Below are 16,960 nucleotides of genomic sequence, written 5' to 3'. Positions count from 1 at the left end.
CTCTCTCTTCCCCATTCGTTTGAGGGGGGCTGTAAGAACTAGGGTTTGAGAGAATCAGATGTAATGAAATTAGGGCAAAGACATTATCTTTTATACAGTCAACTCGAGTCAAAGTCAATGAAGACTATGGTTACGGTCCAAGTCCAAGTCAAAGTAGTCCATGAAGTCTGGTGAGATGGTCAAGCACAACAAGAAACGTCTATAGGCACCTGTAACAAATAAAGAATTAGTTAGGATAACTAACTAAACAGAATTCTGTTAGTCTATAACTAACTTTAGTTTTCTTCTAAACTCTACCTATAAATGGAGTTAGAATTGTACTTAATATTCATTGAAATAAAACAGAATTCTTACCAAGGAAACTTAACAACCAGCAAATTGCTTGATTTCTATGTTTCCAAACTTTAGGAACTTAGCTCAAGTCTTTTCCTCCTTAACAGAAAAAAAAGTCTTTTCCCAAAACCAAAGATATTTAGAATTATTCAACAAAAATCTAAGTATTTCGATGAAGAATAAATTTAGCATAATAAAATTCTAGGTTTGATTAAAAGAAAATTATCCCTCTCTTTGAGGTAGTTCTTCCATCATGATTAATAAGTGTCTTTGATTTGGTTGATTTAACACTTCAACAATGATCTTCTCACATTTTCTCTATCTAAAGAGTTAGTAACTGAAAAAAAAAACAAGAAAGAAAGAATAAGATTTGTAGGAGGTTCTTATAGAAATGAAAATAACTTGGTCTTAAAAAATAAATCGTCAAAGATATCGGTTAAAGTATAATTTATTTATATTCTATTATTGTTTTATACATAGAAATTTAAAAAAAAAAAAAAAAATTTGTTGTCCTTCTAAAATTTTATTTTGCCCATATATTAGCCACATCGAAATGTCTCTTTAGAACTTCCTCAACTTCACTAGGGGTGGGAATCGGTCCGGACCGGTCGGTATCGGACTCTAACTTCATCGAACCGGTCGACTCGGACATAAACTGTTGGTGACCACATATTTATTCGGGCGGACTCGGACGGTCACTCTCAAGAATTCTTTGTCCATTGACCGTCCAAGACCGTTTATTTTACCGGTCCAGTCGGACACCGGACGGTCTCGATCCGGACTTTCCAATAAATTTACTTAATTCAGAACTTTATTTTTATTACCACAAACAAAATTCCTTACAAATGAAGATGTTTAGCCAAGAAATCAAAAGTAAATATAAAAAAGAAAAAACACAGTTGATCATCATTTGACAAGATATAATTAAGCCATGCACTAATGTTTGGTCTTCCAGAGGATTATATGACTATAGCCAACGATCATCATATATTCATATGTCTATAAAATTCAACGGTCAACTTCTAAAAATGAGGACAGTTTAGTCGGGCAAACTATTCGGTCACTCGTACCGGTCGGTTTAGCGGTCGGTCCTTCGACATAGAATTTTGACCGTGACCGTCCGCCAATTCTTTCGGGCCGGTCGGACACTGACCGTTATGACCATCGGGTGTCCATGGACACTTTTTTTCTCGGTCGAACGGGTCGGATAGCGGTCTTCCGGATCTTTTTCCCACCCCTAAACTTCACTACACAGCTCCGTAGCTCCCTAAAAATCCTTACTATCACTTCCCCAAATCAACTATACAAAAATGAAAACCTAATTTTGTACTAGTACATATTTTGATTACGAAACTCGATAAAATCTGAATAGAAATGAGCTACTCTTTGTCAATTTCGTCATCGCCATCTCTCTTCATCGATAAAAACCATCCCCATTGGGGTTTGTCCTCCATTTTTCTTCCTTCAAACCCAATTACAAATTTCGGAATCCCCAAGCATCACCGAATACGTTTATATGCATCCGTTAGTGAGAGAAAACTTGTAGCTGCTTCTTGGTTTCCTTCTGAAACGAATCCCAACAAGGATGATGATTTTGGGGGTTGGGCAATTGTTGAAACTGAGATCAAGGATGACATAAAGAAAGGTTTTTGATTTTCTATTTTCGTTATTTGCCTTTTATTTCTTCATTATATCTTGTCAATTATGTATCGTTTGTGGAAAATTAGGGTTCCGAGAGTTAGTGGACTGTTTTTCTTTTTCAGGGGTTTCGAAGTTTTATTTAGTGGGATTTGGGGCTTCTGTTGTGATCTTGCTTTCTGCCATTGCTCACTACTCATTATCAAGGAAAGGTACTTAATTTTTCAATTTGTATTGGTACATGGGGAGTCAAAAGGGACTAAGTTGAATTTGTGTTGGACTCTTGATGTTGTTTGTAATCTTATGATTAGTAATTGAAGAGTAGAAAGATAATATTGTAACCTCCCCAAAGCCAGTAACTCCTTAAAAGTTAGGGCTATGGGATTGTACAAGTCAAGTGTGTAGAAATATGGATTTTAATTTCAATGGAAATTGGTTTTGAATAGATAGATTCTTTTTTTACTTTTGCAGGTTTGAAGTTCCAGTTTAGTTCTCCCATGCACACATTAGAAAGGATGTTAATCAAATCTGATTCCAAAGATCGTAGTCAAGTTGCTAGTCAAGTTTCTGCTTCCAATGCGTCCGAGCCAAGTTCTACAGTTTCCAATGCAAGCGCAGAACATCAATATGATGAACTAATCGAAATTCGTGGATCAGGTACCTTGTTATTGGCTACTACTTACTCCACCTATAAATGATTAGTTTTTGAAGGCTAATTTTGGTGGAAACTTACTAAAAAAAGTTTCTCCCCAATCTGCTCAGCTGAGAAATTTTCAGTTTTTCTTTAGAATTTTCTTTTGAAATAGGTTTTATAAAACTTAGCCATTTTACTGAAATGAACTGTAGAATGGAACCAGACTGCGAAACTACTTTTTCAGGTTCTTTAAAATCTTCCATGAAGGCCTAACATCTAAATGTTTTGAGCACCGAGGTCACATTTCAGAGCTTAGGGAATTTTCTTCGGTTGATGCTAGTGTTTGGAAAAGGGGCTGCGTTAGAGTGAGAAACTTTGGACATAGCTGGTTAGCTGTGGCTTAGTTTCTAATGGAGCATATTGTCCATTTATGATATGAGCCTGATTGTTATCGCTGTTAGTAGATTCCCGCAATGTAAGATGGAGGCGGAATTGGTGAATCAAATTATGCTTCACTGTAGTTTCACTAGGGATATCTGGAACTATTTTACTACTTCTGTTCTATGTCAATCACTGGGTGCGTCCCGATGTCCGAGGCAGATACTTTATAGAGCAGTGGAAAGGATTGAAACTACCTTGGAGGGGAAAGGAAACTTGGATCCTTATACACTTGTGGATTATTTGGAAGGAGAAGGACAATAGGATTTTTCGATGCAAAAAGTGTACTAAATACGAGTGGTAATGTCAGTGAAGGTGAAAGGAAACTTGAATCCTTATACCAGTAGCCATTTTGTTGACTATTTGGAAGGAGAAGAACAATAGATTTTGCAATGCAAAAAGTGTACTAATGTCAGTGAAGGGCCCTTATTCCACTGGAGCAGAATTCAGAGATGGGCAAAACTTAAATTGTATCAGGATTTTGTGTTTAATTGGGAGGAGTCTGCCCAGAGGACATGCTTTTATAACATATATTTATAAATTTTGCATCCTGTCCTTCTTGGGTCAGTCTTTGTACATATGCTTATTCTTTTATTATAATTCATTCGATGTTTCAGGAAAAAAAACTGAAACCAAACGGTCCACAATATAACATATATGCTGTCATATAATTAATTCATCCTTTATAGGCAGATCTCTTGTGTTGTTGTATAAAAATGCCAATCGTGGGATATATTTTTCAAATCATTATGAAACATTCTAACTTGTCTGAGAATGGTTATTTCCTTCCTTACTGCAGCATCTGCTGAGAGGATCAAACGAGTAGTCATTCCAGCTACTGTAGATTCCACTCAACAGGAAGCTCTACTGGTATTGAAGAAAATGAAGGTCTGATACCCTTAATCATTCCCCCTACATAGAAATAACCAACATTGAATTTGTCTTTCCTTAACCATGCTGAACTATTTGATATGTTCTTGGCATTGTTGGCATCTTGCACGAAAAGGTCCTTGCGTCAAATTTCCCTGCTCTTGGTTTACCTATATGTTTTCTGCATTCAAACGAGTGTAGGAATCGAACTTTATTTATGCTATAGTTGTTGACCTTCCTAAATAGTTGTGTTTTGTGGAGCAGTGGAGGTATGGTAGGCAGGGGTTTCTGCGTACGACTGATATGCATAACTACATGATGCGGGGCAGAAATGCTGGAAGCGTTGCCCTGAGCATATGACATAAGTCCCAACGTCAATGAAAAATAAATAACACGAATAAGATTGTTTGATGGCTGAATAAACGCCGCAACATGAAGATATCATAAAAGTAGAGTTCATATAAGTAATATGTTCTAGAACAGTACTTGAAATGGCATTTAGTCTTCTTTCTCTGTACCACAGAAAGGATTTTTATGTCTTGCATCTCCTGTTGCTATTTAGGCTACCTCACTGAAGAGTTCATCTTTAGATTATCCTTCCGAACTTCTGTATTTTAGTGGTTATTTATTTTTCGTTTTTGAACAACACAATACAATATAAGGAGGCTATATAAACCTAATCAAGGATAAGAATATTCTCTGCATGACTGGAACAATCTTGCGACATTAGACTACCAAGGTCTGTAATGTAATCTTCAGCTTATCACACCCCCGATTAAGGCCCGCCTATGCAGAGGTAGAACCCTCGTAGGAGCATAAAAGACGTCTGAATTGTTAATGTAGCCATCCAGGGAACTGGGATTTCTATGTACCGTCCAACTTGACAACTTAACGTCATTATATGTTGTGGCATCCTGTTCAACAGCGTAACATACGATGGTGGCTTATAAGAAGGGTTTACAATTGCAGACTTCTCCTCATTTGAAATAGCTTGTCCACCTTAATTGCTAGATTGCGGCAAGTCTTTTTGTGTTCAACCTGTATAGAAGAACAATGAACCTTTAAATGTAGGTCTGAGTTTGATATCTAAATTGGATGCAAGGTATACAGATTGTTGAAGACGACGTCAAAGCAGATGAGCTGTGCACCAAGAGGGAATACGCTAGATGGTTAGTCAAAGCAAATGTAGTGCTGGAAAGGTAATAGAAATAAATAGATGCTCCGACTTAAGGGACATTGTAGTACCTAAAGCAATAATTTGCGTAAAAGATTGTGTATGTAAGTACGTCAAGCCTCTGTAATTTACTTCTTCACTTGTGGTTTTTGAAGGAACCCAAAGCATAAGATCTCACCGTTAATGTTACTTTCTGGATCTTTGGTTGAAGCATTTGACGACGTGAGCATCAAGGACCCAGATTTTTGGTCAATACAATGTGAGGTCACAGTTTCCACTTTGGGTTATGAGGTTTTACGGTTTAGCAATAAATATTAACAACTTCCTCTCTTTAAAAAGCCATTGCAGAGGCTGGCCTTGTTCGCAGCAAGCTGTCAAGCAGGTCTTCTAGTTTTTCTGATTTGGATGGTCCCTCAAGGGAGGGACGGGTTAATTTTTCACCTGAGAGGTACCTGATTGTATGAATTCACTAGGGTCTGATAATTTAATTTTATAAATCTGTAAATAAGCTTAGCTATCTTGACTGACAAAGTTTGTGTGGTGTTGCAGTTTTATTTCTCGGTTTGATTTGTTAAACTGGAAGGCCCAACTAGATTATTTATCCATGCCGGAAATAGACGAGAAGGTAACATAGCTATTTTCTGTGTTTTGTCATCTTAACATTCCTTGTAGTTCCTAAAGCTGACTTGGTTACAGTCCAGATATCAAGGAAGAAAGTTGGTTTAATGGATTTGAAGGCTATCGGTCAAGATGCATCAGCAGCTCTGCTCATGGACATGATGGCTGGTGACAACAGTGTCCTAAGAAAAGTCTTTGGTATGTCTCTCTTGCCTTGTTTTGGACTAGTACGTAGTGAGTTAGTGGCCATAGCCAAATTATCCCAGATTGCCAGGAATGATTCAAGTTAGTCATTGTTAATCAAAAAGACGATTCATGATAGTATTAGTTATCCTATAAGCCTATTTCAGCTGTCAAATATAAATGTAATCAACTGTCGAATGTCTAGATCTTTAGTATGAATGATGGTGAGCGAGATGAAGCTCAGGTGGTTTATTCATCTTATGGTTCCACGCTAGCTGTTGAATGTTGGTAAGGTTTTAGACTTTTAGTATGCGATAATGGAAATTACTAACATTTGTGTGATATATTCCCGCGATCGTTACTGGCTGAGGATATACATGTGGTTTTGATCTTCTCCTGATAACCAATATCCCGCGATCTCTCGATTACACTAGTAGCGAGCCTTGCTTAATTGGCGAAAATATTAGCATATCTGAAAATTGTGCAGACAACTGTTATAATACAGTTTATCACATACTCATCCTTTTATTTTATGTTTCTTAGTTTTTCGCATGTAGTATCTCGAACTGCCTTGTGTTTTTCAGGACAGACAAGACGATTTCAACCACAACAACCTGCAACAAAAGCGCAAGCAGCAGTTACACTGACAAGCGGCAGGATGACCAAAGCAATTAATACTTTCTTATCAAGAATGGAAGTGGAGGATTTGTCACGCAAAGTGGTGATGGAAGAAATTAAGTCCGAGTTGTTATTAAGAGAAGACATACAGAGATATTGGGAGATGAAGATAAATGAAGTGAAATTGTGTGCTTTAGAGGCGGAGAGGCATTTTCAAACAGCAATTCTAGACTTGAAGGAGGAGAAGAATGTTCAAGAAAAGTGGCAGGGTGAATGTTTGAAAGAGAAAACAGCGCTCGAGTGTCAGAAACAATTACTCATCCGCCTCACGGAAGAAGTGAATGAGATGTCAGATAGGCTCACTGCTGAGAGAGCTAATTTAGCGGCAGAGCAGAAAGATGTAGATAGTATGTCTACCAATATACAATTTAAGCAAGATGAAATCATTGAAGCGAAATCGATACTAGAAGCTGAAATAGAAGCACTCCGCATCCTAAGGTACACCTCTACTATCCTTTCCTTTCCCGCCTCTTTTATTTATTTATTTGTGAAATAATAATTATAGAAACTAAATGAATACATTTTGTTGTTTTGAGAATTGGAGTTATCATCTCTTCTTTAGTTTTACTAATTGGTAGAATTATAATTGTTTTCATCAACATAGCATATGTTGCAATCAAATGAACAGTTGTTATTGTCTACTACATACTTGCAAATCATAATTATTTTCATATCTTAAAATTGGAAGCCTTCGGAGCCACTTCACATTTCAATTATCGGTTTTGACTTGGTAAAAACTGCTGCTCGGTTCCACTACTTGAAGTTATACTTGATTTTCTCTCAGTTGAACTAATAAGAGGTGGTATCAGCATGTGTTTTCATCAATTGTTCGTGCACAGTTACGATATTCTGGTTTCCAGGGGAGATGTATGTTGGGCACCATAGTAAAAAAATTCTACTAAACTTAAGGCAAATCAGTCACACTTCTTAATTACTTTGTTAATAGTAATATGTTTGGACCGGATAATAAATGATAGTCCTAACGGTTGAATGAAAATTGTGCAGAACTTGGGTGGAGGAAGAAGCGAAACGAAATCAAGCACGAGCGAAGGTTCTTGAAGAAGTTGGAAGGAGGTGGAGATGGGAGCCAAGTATTGAAGAGAAAGGCCGTGTAGAAAGCACTGCGTCTGATCATAATTCAGGATAGATGTGTGTCAAGTAGGTATCAAGGTGCGTGCCCCTCAGCAAATAATGCATATTATCATCATCTAGAAAAACTATTTTGTTAACCTAAACAAGGGGTTCTGTGAATGTTGAGACATGCTTGTCGCTGTATTCAAGATTTTATGGGTTAAAAGATATAAATGATCTATGGGAAGTTGACACTCCCTCCTATTTGTCCTTGGGCAGGATGAAAGTCGAAATATATTTGGTTAATTTAGATTACTTCTCCTACATTTGTTAAACAATTAGTACTTTATGAATATAGTGAAATCTAGCCTCTTTCGTACCCCTCTTACCCCTCTTAATTTTCTTTCTTTGGATTCATTCTGTGCATGTCACAAAATTGTCAACCTTTGGTACTCAAAAGACAGCCTACACCTATGCAATTCGGCTACGTTTTGGCAAGCGATGTTACTAATCTTACGGTTATTTATAGGAAGGTTCTAACTTCGGCTTCGCAAACCCTCTAAAATACCATTTGTTGTTAGTTCATCAAGTCAGATCTGCTTAAGCGAAAAAGTTATGCTATGAGCCATCAATATATAGTTGTAGAAAAACTTCAACTAGATCCACCCAAAATATGAACATTTATATACATATATACTTTTTGAATTACCCTTCCCATATATGTACATAGATGAAGTGGTTTCCACTTGTAAAGTTCACAATGAAATAAAGCATTTTCATCTCTCTAATTCATTTGGTGAATCTTCATCTCCATCATGAATATATTGCTCCCACTAAATTCTTCACTGAAAGTCAATGATACCCTCTCATGATCATTTCACACAAAAAGGTAGGAATTGTAAATGAAATTAAAGAAAGAGTTGCCCTAATTAAGCACAAAGTCCACTGAACATTAAGGGCCTCATAGTATACTAACCTCTCATGATTATCTGTTTGCAATGTATCTAACTCAACAGAATTAACATTCTTAACTTTCTCAATTAGTCTTACACCTCCAATATACCAGCTAAATCCTCCATGGTTTTAATCTTCTTACACCAATTATACACCTTGATCTTCAGCTATATCTCAGATTCATGATTTTGATCTGATTGTTATATGAAAAATGAAATGGGATATAACTTTGCAAAGTGTAGAAACGTGTATAGGAGTCAAAAGGGGGAGAACATCGTGGAAAGATGTGGTGGAACTGATTTCAAGAAGTTATAATGTACCTATTCGAAATTAAAATTAATTGAAGTTATTTGTAGTTAAAAGTGTTTCTCGTAAAGGGACAAGATCAACAGAAAATAGATTGTAAAGTTAATATGACATCTAGGAAATCGCAAAGAAATCTTTATTTTTTTTAAAAAAAAATTCTACTTATTTTAAGGAGTATGAATTCGTGTTTAGGATCCAAAATTTAGAAGATGAAAACCAACTTGTCAACCATTCGAACAAAAAGGTGTGAATTAATATCTAGTGGTAAAGGAATATTAGGAAAACGATCTTTAAACCAGAGTCCTTCCAAAATTTCCACCTTAACTTAAAACATTGTAAATCATTTTTTCCACTATGTTTGTTACTCCCCATTTTGTGCCGTGCCTTCACAGCAACTCCTGTGCCTCCTCATCCAAGTTTTTTTTTTTGTTCATACCTTTCTATGTAGTACTTAGAAGGCAACTTAAATGAAAGATCGGTAAGATTTCTTGAATTCCGATCCTGAGAATATTCAGATTGACGGACACAAACTTAATATTTACCAATGTTCAATATAGCGAGATACCTAGAAACAAACGACCTTTATAGAAAACTCTAAGCTCCTAAGCTAGTTAAAAGATAATGATTTTTTTTCGTAGAAATGAGCTATACATTGCGGAAAATGAATTCACATACTATTGTAATAACTTATATTTGTACTAAATCAATTAAAACTAACTTATTAAGTAATGAATTAAAGCTTAATCCAATTATAAGAAATGAACAATAATATTTCAGGCAACAAAAGACACTCATCTCATGAAATAAAATAAATTGTACAAAAATAAAATCAACAAACACAAGAACTTGAAATTACAGAACCCACAACAAAATCCTGAAATTAATTAAACTCTAATTTACATTTATCTTCTATTAAATCCTTTAAATGAGTTATCTCAATTGGATCTCTAAATTTATTTAGTTTCCCAAAACTCTAATAAAAAAGAAAGAATTGGATTAAACAATTAATTTATGTATATATGTATATGAGATCCGGCAAGTAGTAGTAGTACTACTAAACATATTATATCTATAACCCTTAAACAGAGATGATTAAAATTAATTAATCAACAGATAATTATAATACTAAGTAGTACTAGTTCATGAGAACCTGATCATCATCATCATCAATGGTGTAATGGGTTTGGACCTGTCGGAACTCTTCGCTTTTCTACTCCGTAACGAGAATCAATCTGATCGCTTCCAGCAGGAGAGTCTGGTTCGACTAGCGGAGCGGATACTTGATTTTGATGTCTTTTGATGAACTTTGTGAAATCAAATTTAGTTTTTTTAGTACTTGATAAAACTTTTCTATTATGAGTACTAGTCTTAGATGAGTTGTTGTTGTTGTTGTTGCAATTGGAAGTCAATAAGTTATTCCATCTATGATTAAAGAAGAAGATGAAAAGAGAAACATAAAGAATGATAATTAAGAAATGTGAGATCTTGTAAGAGTACATGATAATATGTATTGATGATCAAGAGGGAGAAGAAAGAAAAGAGGAAGCATGGAGAAATGAGAATGTAATTAATGAGAGAGAGAGAGAGAGAGAGAGAGAGAGAGAGAGAGAGAGAAAGAGAGAGATTTGCTTTTACTAATTCATAGGAGTATACTGTATTAGTTAGCTATGGGAGGTGGAAGCATGAGAAATGGTAGAGGTTGAAATTTGTGGGTGTGTTTGTTGCTTTTATTTGACTTCAACTTAATTTCTATTGGGTACTTAAATGGGTAGTTGACAAAGGAGAGAAGAAAAAGAGATTTAGTTTAGAGAGAGAAAACAGTGTTGTTTGCTCAAGGGGGTGGAGGGGGAGGAGAAGAAGTGAGGGTAGTAGACCCATTTCCAATGAAGCTTCCTTGACGTTTAAGAAACAAGTGGGTCATACAAAAATCCATTGTCAAACCCTACTAAATCTCTCTTTCGTTTGAGGAGTTTTTTATAATCTTAATTTAGGGTTTTATTTAGGCCGCGGCTTTAGGGAATAAAGAAAATTCTCCGGGGAATAAAGACTTTTCTTAAAACTAGTCAAATAAGTTTGACTTTTATGTTTTTTTTATTGCTAAGGGACTTCTAATTTTTGGGTGTTCTCCTCCATCTCATCACCTCTCTCTACCACCTCATCTCCACGCCATCTCATCATCTTCTCCGGTGAAGGTCGCCGGCCGGCGACCTTCAAACATAAAAAAAATTAAATTAAATTAAAAAAAAAATTCTCTCTCCTCTCTCTCAAATTTTTTTTTTTTTCTTCCTCTCTCTCTCTAGATCTAGAGAGAGAGAGAGTAGATCTTCACGAACAGACCTATTCTCTCTCTCTCAAGATCTGTTCTAGAGAGAGAGAGGAAGGACAAAAAAAAAATTTGAGAGAGAGGAGAGAGAAAAAAAAATTTAATTTTTTATGTTTGAAGGTCGCCGGCCGGAAAATTGGTCGGCTGGCGACCTTCGTCGGAGAAGATGATGAGGTGGCGAGAAGATAAAGTGGCAGAGAGAATAGATGAGATGGAAGAGAACTTTTATAAAAATGCATTTTGTATTCCCCATAAAAATGTATTCCCGGAGAACTTTCAAAAAAATCTGGATTCCCTCGAGAATTTATTCCCCGGAGAATTTTCTTTATTCCCCAAAGCCGCGACCTTTATTTAATACTACTAGTAACTACTAAGTCCTTCTTGCTTATACTAAATGGGTTGCATTTGATGCTATAATGTTAATCCCGATTTAAGTGGGATACTCACATGTTCAAAAAAAGAAGTGCTCCCCTCCATCACCAAGGACAATGATGAAAGTATCTCCCTGGTGATCCACTTCACTGCTTACGGGGTCGGTATTTTGATCTATTCCCTAATACCTATTCTAGTATGTGTGCTTTAATCTTAACAAAAATACTATGTGTGGAGACTTGGTAAAAAAAAGTTGACTAAATCGTCCGCCATAGGAGGCCGACGACCTTAACTGAATTTTTTTTTAATTTCTCTTATATTTTTCTGTCGGGAAACGGACATTGTCTCTTATGAGAAGAAGGAATTAAAAATAAATAAATAAATTGTGAGTTGAAGAAGGAAGGTGGATATTGTCTCTCATCGACCAAATTACCACTAACCCTTTGTTGGATTGCCTTTTAACCTATTTGTCTTTAACAAGAAAATGCAATGCCTATAAAATCTTCCACCCTATTTTATATTATGTCTGGGCTTTACATTGTTTTTGGGTTTTATTTTAAACCTAAAGCCGTAGGCCCGTAGCCCTCCTTATAGATAGATTGTCCTACCGCGGATTATCACTCACCGGCAGGACCTTACCCAGGCTCATATCTGGAGTGCCTATAAAATTTAAGTACACGCGTATTTTGCCTGGACGTATAAATATTTCGCCGGCTCTCCCTTTATGAATCGCGTAAATTTTTTTTTTTTAGATTAGATCTTCTTTCTTGAGAAGAGAAGAAATTTAGAAGTCAGAGATCGGACCCTGAAACCTCCCTTCCTTTGATTTGATAACTTCGTTGCGGTAAACATGGTTAGTATTACCTCTCTCTCTCTCCTCGTAAAATTCATTATTAGGTTTTCTTAGTTCGTTTTATTGTGTTTAACTATGAATTTCAACCAAAATTAGGGTTTCAACACATAGAGATCTTTCTCTACTTCTATGTTTCTGATTTTAGGGTTTCATCTATTTTTTTCATTCGCTATGAGTTTTGTTCGTGATCTCTTAATTAGATATCTTTATAGGTAGTGTAGGGACTAAATTAATTTCTTTCGATGATGATTAGTTTCTTAAGAGAACCAAAATCTTTTCCTGGTTTTGAATCTGCCTTTTATATTAATTTTGAACTTCCAAAGATTGTTTATTTATGAATTTGTATAAGACGAATTACTCAATCTTTATGTGAAGTAAAATTTAGGTATAAACTTAATGGTATCATATGAAGGGTCCTAATAGATTTTATTAGAGCTCGAATAGGATAACCAACATCAATCGTCTTGTTGAACCTTGGGACTATTGGAATAACACCCATGTTCTCCTATAAACCTTTTGATCATTTGCATTTCACACTAAGTAGAGAAGCACTTGCTTGACGTTGTTCGACACTTCAAATAAATCTTCTAATTACGTTTTATGTGATGTGATTGGGAGTTGGGTATCAAAGACAGGCTTATCAAACTTGCATGCGAATTAACTAGACAATAAAGTTGAAATTTGCGTGTTAGTTCAACCAGAGGGGTTACTGAACAGTTAGAATTTAAATCATGTGTATATGGGCCGAGTGAATACAAAATATGGATAGTACATATCGAGTCTGCACTTGTGGCCAGTTCGCTATAGTTATTATTTTATTTATACCATTTGTCGTGTTACCTGTAGAAGTAGAACTGGTACTCTACTGTTACTACTTTTTATCATAACTGGTTTCACTGGAGCAAGCTAGTAGATGGTTTGTTTGCTTGTTTACCTTCCTTTTTTGTGTCTGTGTGGTGTTTTTAGTCCTAATACTTTATTCTTTTGGTTGCAGTCTTCGCTTGCGGCTGCTAGAGCAGATAACTTCTATTACCCCCCAGAATGGACACCAAATCAGGGTTCCTTAAACAAGTTCAACGGGCAACATGCTCTGAGGGAGCGTGCAAGAAAGCTAGATCAGGGCATTTTGATCATAAGGTAAAAAGAAATCTTTACCTTCTCTACTTTTGCCCTTTAAGTTTTTTTATTAGTAACTGCCGCCAAGCCAGGTTCTTGAAAAACTTTGGTATTGGTTAAAGGAACTCATGAGACTGATGAATTTTGGGTAAATAAGTATTGAAGTATTGATTTTGGTTCTAATATGGATAGTTTTAATATTTTGTAAGTTGGGTTATGTTTATAAGTTAAACTATTCCTTAGTTGGGTAAATTCTGTGTTTGAATTTTCATAAACCTTTCGATGTGCTTATAGTTGCTAAAAAGAACATTATTTCTTTGGAATTACCTAGGAATGTTGTGAAACTCCAACTTTATGGACATTCTTGTTTCTCTTGTATTCTTTTGAGAAAAGTCAGATAGCTTGAATTTTTGGTCTCTTCCATCATGTATCCCAAGCACAATAGTTAACCTCCAACGAAATTTTCTCCCTATCCTTCCGGTACCTGCAGAAGGTGCTGAGTTAATCACCTATTGGTGGGTGGTCTAGTGTTGACAGAATGTGTTTTAGCTACGAATGTACATTATAAACCATGAAAAAAATGGTTATTTGACTTCAAAACTTATCCAGTGGTCTGTTTCAAGCTAATACAATTTCTGTTTCAGGTTCGAAATGCCTTTCAATATATGGTGTGGTGGATGCAATTCCATGATTGGGAAGGGTGTGAGATTTAATGCAGAAAAGAAACAAGTGGGAAATTATTACTCAACAAAGGTAAGCGTCATAAGATATTGAAAAATTATAGATTGAACCCTGTGGGCGACTGTTACTTTCCTGTCAAATATTAGGTTGATAATGAATCTTCTCTTGTTTGCGTCAGATATGGAGCTTTTCAATGAAGGCAGCTTGTTGTAAAAATGTGATTGTCATCCAAACGGATCCAAAAAACTGCGAGTATGTTATAACCAGTGGAGCCCAACGCAAGACCGAGGATTACGATATTGAGGATGCAGAAACATTTGAACTCCCAGCAGAAGAAGGTGGGCTTTCAATTATCATGCACTTTAAAATAATCTATTGTGTTCACTGAGTTTATTTGAATCCTGACCACCTTGAATTAAACTCATGTTTGTAGAAAAGGGAAAGCTTGCAGATCCGTTCTACCGTCTTGAACATCAAGAGGAAGATTTGCAGAAGAAGAAACAAGCTGAACCAGTACTTGTTCGCCTTCAGCGAGTGTCTGATTCCAGACATTCAGACGACTACTCCCTCAATAGAGCTCTTCGAACTCGACTTAGAGTATGTAGATACCTCTTTGCTTAATCTTAAGTTTTTAAAACTGATTTGTTGTTTTTACCCATTGTGTTTATTTCTAATTCCTCTCCAATTTTTGGTTATCCAGGATCAAAAGAAAAGAGTTGCTGAAGAGGAAAGTGCTTCTAAAAGATTGGGCCTTGGAATACGATTGCTCCCTCGATCGGAAGAAGATAACTCAGTGGCAAAGCGTGTTAAATTTTCTTCCAAGTTTGACAAGAATACAAAAGACAAGCGAGCCTTGATCAAAGCTGCGTCAATTTTCTCAGACTCAGCAGGTTCTTCAGTGGCTGATAAAAGGCGAATGGAGCTAGAGTCAAAGAGGAGGAAAATAAAAGCAGCATCAGCATCCAACTTGCTTGCTGGGGGGATTAAGCCTTCCTCATGGATGGAGCGAACATTTACCAGTAACAGCAATAGCCGAAATAAAACAATTGTGGCTGCTAGAAAAATGTAATGAAGCTCGTTGTAGGCATGAGTGTGATAAAACTGTTATCTGTAGATTAAGTGTTCAAACAGTGCGCTTCCTTGCATTATGTACATAGGATCCTCCTATTTCTTTCTCTCTAACTCTCTCTTTCTGCGAGTCTAATTCTTTCTCTCTCTCTTCTGCGAGTCGCTTTGATGATATATTTTTACCTTCCCTGAATGAAATTATGCAGTCAAGTCTGAAAGTTTGTTTAAGCTTTGAAGTTGGTTGACAGATATTCTTATAAACATTTGCATTCTATTTATGTCTCAATCTATTACTAGTTATTGTCTCATTGGAAAATGAAGCTGGCAGATGAAGAATCAATATTTGCAGCTTTAACCAGCTAGAGAATTTCTCCTTCCTACCAATTTTTGGATCAACAAAATATGTTAAAATGGGAGAGAACCAGAGATCTGTTTGTGTACATATATTGGTGGGCAAAAGAAAAAGAACATATTTGCAATTCCGTGCATGGGCTAAAATTCCCTCTTGGCTCGTTAAATCAGCCAATAATCCACCTCAAATTTTAATTAGAAGGAGATCCAATTTTTTTGAAATTACAGCCCTGCCTCCCCAAAATTTGAATTACGCCCATGTCATCTCCTTTCCTCCCATTGCAGATTTGCTAGCATTCCATTTTTTCTCTCTCCAAATCCATCTGTTCCAAACAACCGTATTCTTCTCCTTTTTCTTCAATGAATGAAACCTAGTATTTCTACAGCTCCTCATTAATTAAAAAGCTAGTATTCTATCTAGAAATTATTGAAGATCGAGGTATCACATTAAATGGATTTTTTTTTTATCACTAAGGTCGTCTGATCTGCGTTTTTGTCATCTTCGTTTATGCAAATTACTGAGATCTATTCCAAAATTGCTTAAATCAGATGTGTTCTTACTATCTTTCCACAAAGTTTATTGCTTAAAAAAGTAGCATGAATCTCAACAAAAAGAACATAGATATTCCTAACGAGTTTGAAGATTCAAAACGTATTACGAAGCTTCATATGGTAGGATAATGGTTCACATCGTAGTATGAGTCAGGGTTACGATGGTTCGTATTTTAGGAGTCTGTGTTATTACGCAATGTATTGCTAATTTTTGCTAGCACTCAGACGATTTTTTGTGAACTTTTATATTGTATTGTGATCATTCATGTTAATTATGTTGTATTCATAATTTATAACGAACAACCTATGAGATTGTTGCTAGCATTTACATTGCGTTGTTATCTTTAATTTATCATTATCAAAAGTCTCAAACATACAAACATCTCAATAATATTCAACCATATATTATTGCGATTTCCCATATAGTTATCAACTACAACATCTAAAAAATTAGTATATTCTAATGGGTTATTTCTCTAATGGCTCCCAACTTTGTGACCAGCTTCCCGCCTGGCCCCTTACTTTACGAGAAATACCCATATGGCCCCCTTCCGTTATATCACCGTCTCTCTCTTCCATCATGTGTTTCTCTCTCTGCCAACTCACGCCACATCATCTGTTACGCCACCTCATCACCTTCTCCGGCAGAGGTCGCCGGACGGCGACCTTCAATTTTTCTTTTTATTCTCACTCTCTCTCTAAAAAAAAAAATTTAATTTCCTCTCACATCTCTCTCTAAACTCCGGC

The 16,960-nt window shown here is 36.0% G+C and overlaps 2 protein-coding genes across 4 annotated transcripts; both read left to right on the top strand.

Moving 5' to 3' along the window:
• Positions 1-839: 839 nt before the first annotated feature.
• Positions 840-8,013, top strand: LOC147566643 (SLH domain protein). Of its 3 annotated transcripts, XM_086653149.1 has the most exons (12): positions 840-920; positions 1,589-1,978; positions 2,097-2,183; positions 2,443-2,628; positions 3,843-3,931; positions 5,024-5,112; positions 5,243-5,346; positions 5,427-5,535; positions 5,637-5,712; positions 5,789-5,903; positions 6,473-7,004; positions 7,572-8,013. In XM_086653149.1, the coding sequence occupies exons 2-12, from the start codon at positions 1,708-1,710 to the stop codon at positions 7,711-7,713; spliced, it is 1,800 nt and encodes a 599-aa protein (XP_086509275.1). In that variant the 5' UTR covers positions 840-920; positions 1,589-1,707; the 3' UTR covers positions 7,714-8,013. The 3 variants fall into 3 exon arrangements, with proteins under 3 accessions (XP_086509275.1, XP_086509274.1, XP_086509276.1); XM_086653148.1 differs by lacking the exon at positions 840-920 and having other exon boundaries at positions 1,570-1,978; XM_086653150.1 differs by lacking the exons at positions 840-920; positions 3,843-3,931 and having other exon boundaries at positions 1,570-1,978; positions 5,016-5,112.
• A 4,259-nt stretch (positions 8,014-12,272) lies between these two features.
• On the top strand, positions 12,273-15,588 carry LOC147566642 (coiled-coil protein (DUF572)). The gene is made up of 6 exons (XM_086653147.1): positions 12,273-12,445; positions 13,440-13,582; positions 14,206-14,314; positions 14,421-14,580; positions 14,676-14,839; positions 14,943-15,588. Exons 1-6 carry the CDS (start codon positions 12,443-12,445, stop codon positions 15,309-15,311), a joined length of 948 nt encoding a protein of 315 aa, XP_086509273.1. The 5' UTR covers positions 12,273-12,442; the 3' UTR covers positions 15,312-15,588.
• Positions 15,589-16,960: the final 1,372 nt, after the last annotated feature.

Source organism: Eschscholzia californica, unplaced genomic scaffold (assembly GCF_041429995.1).
Source record: "Eschscholzia californica isolate CP2 unplaced genomic scaffold, dmEscCali1.0.p SCAF_1, whole genome shotgun sequence".
NCBI lineage: Eukaryota > Viridiplantae > Streptophyta > Magnoliopsida > Ranunculales > Papaveraceae > Eschscholzia > Eschscholzia californica.
This window is presented reverse-complemented; position numbering and strand designations above follow the sequence as displayed.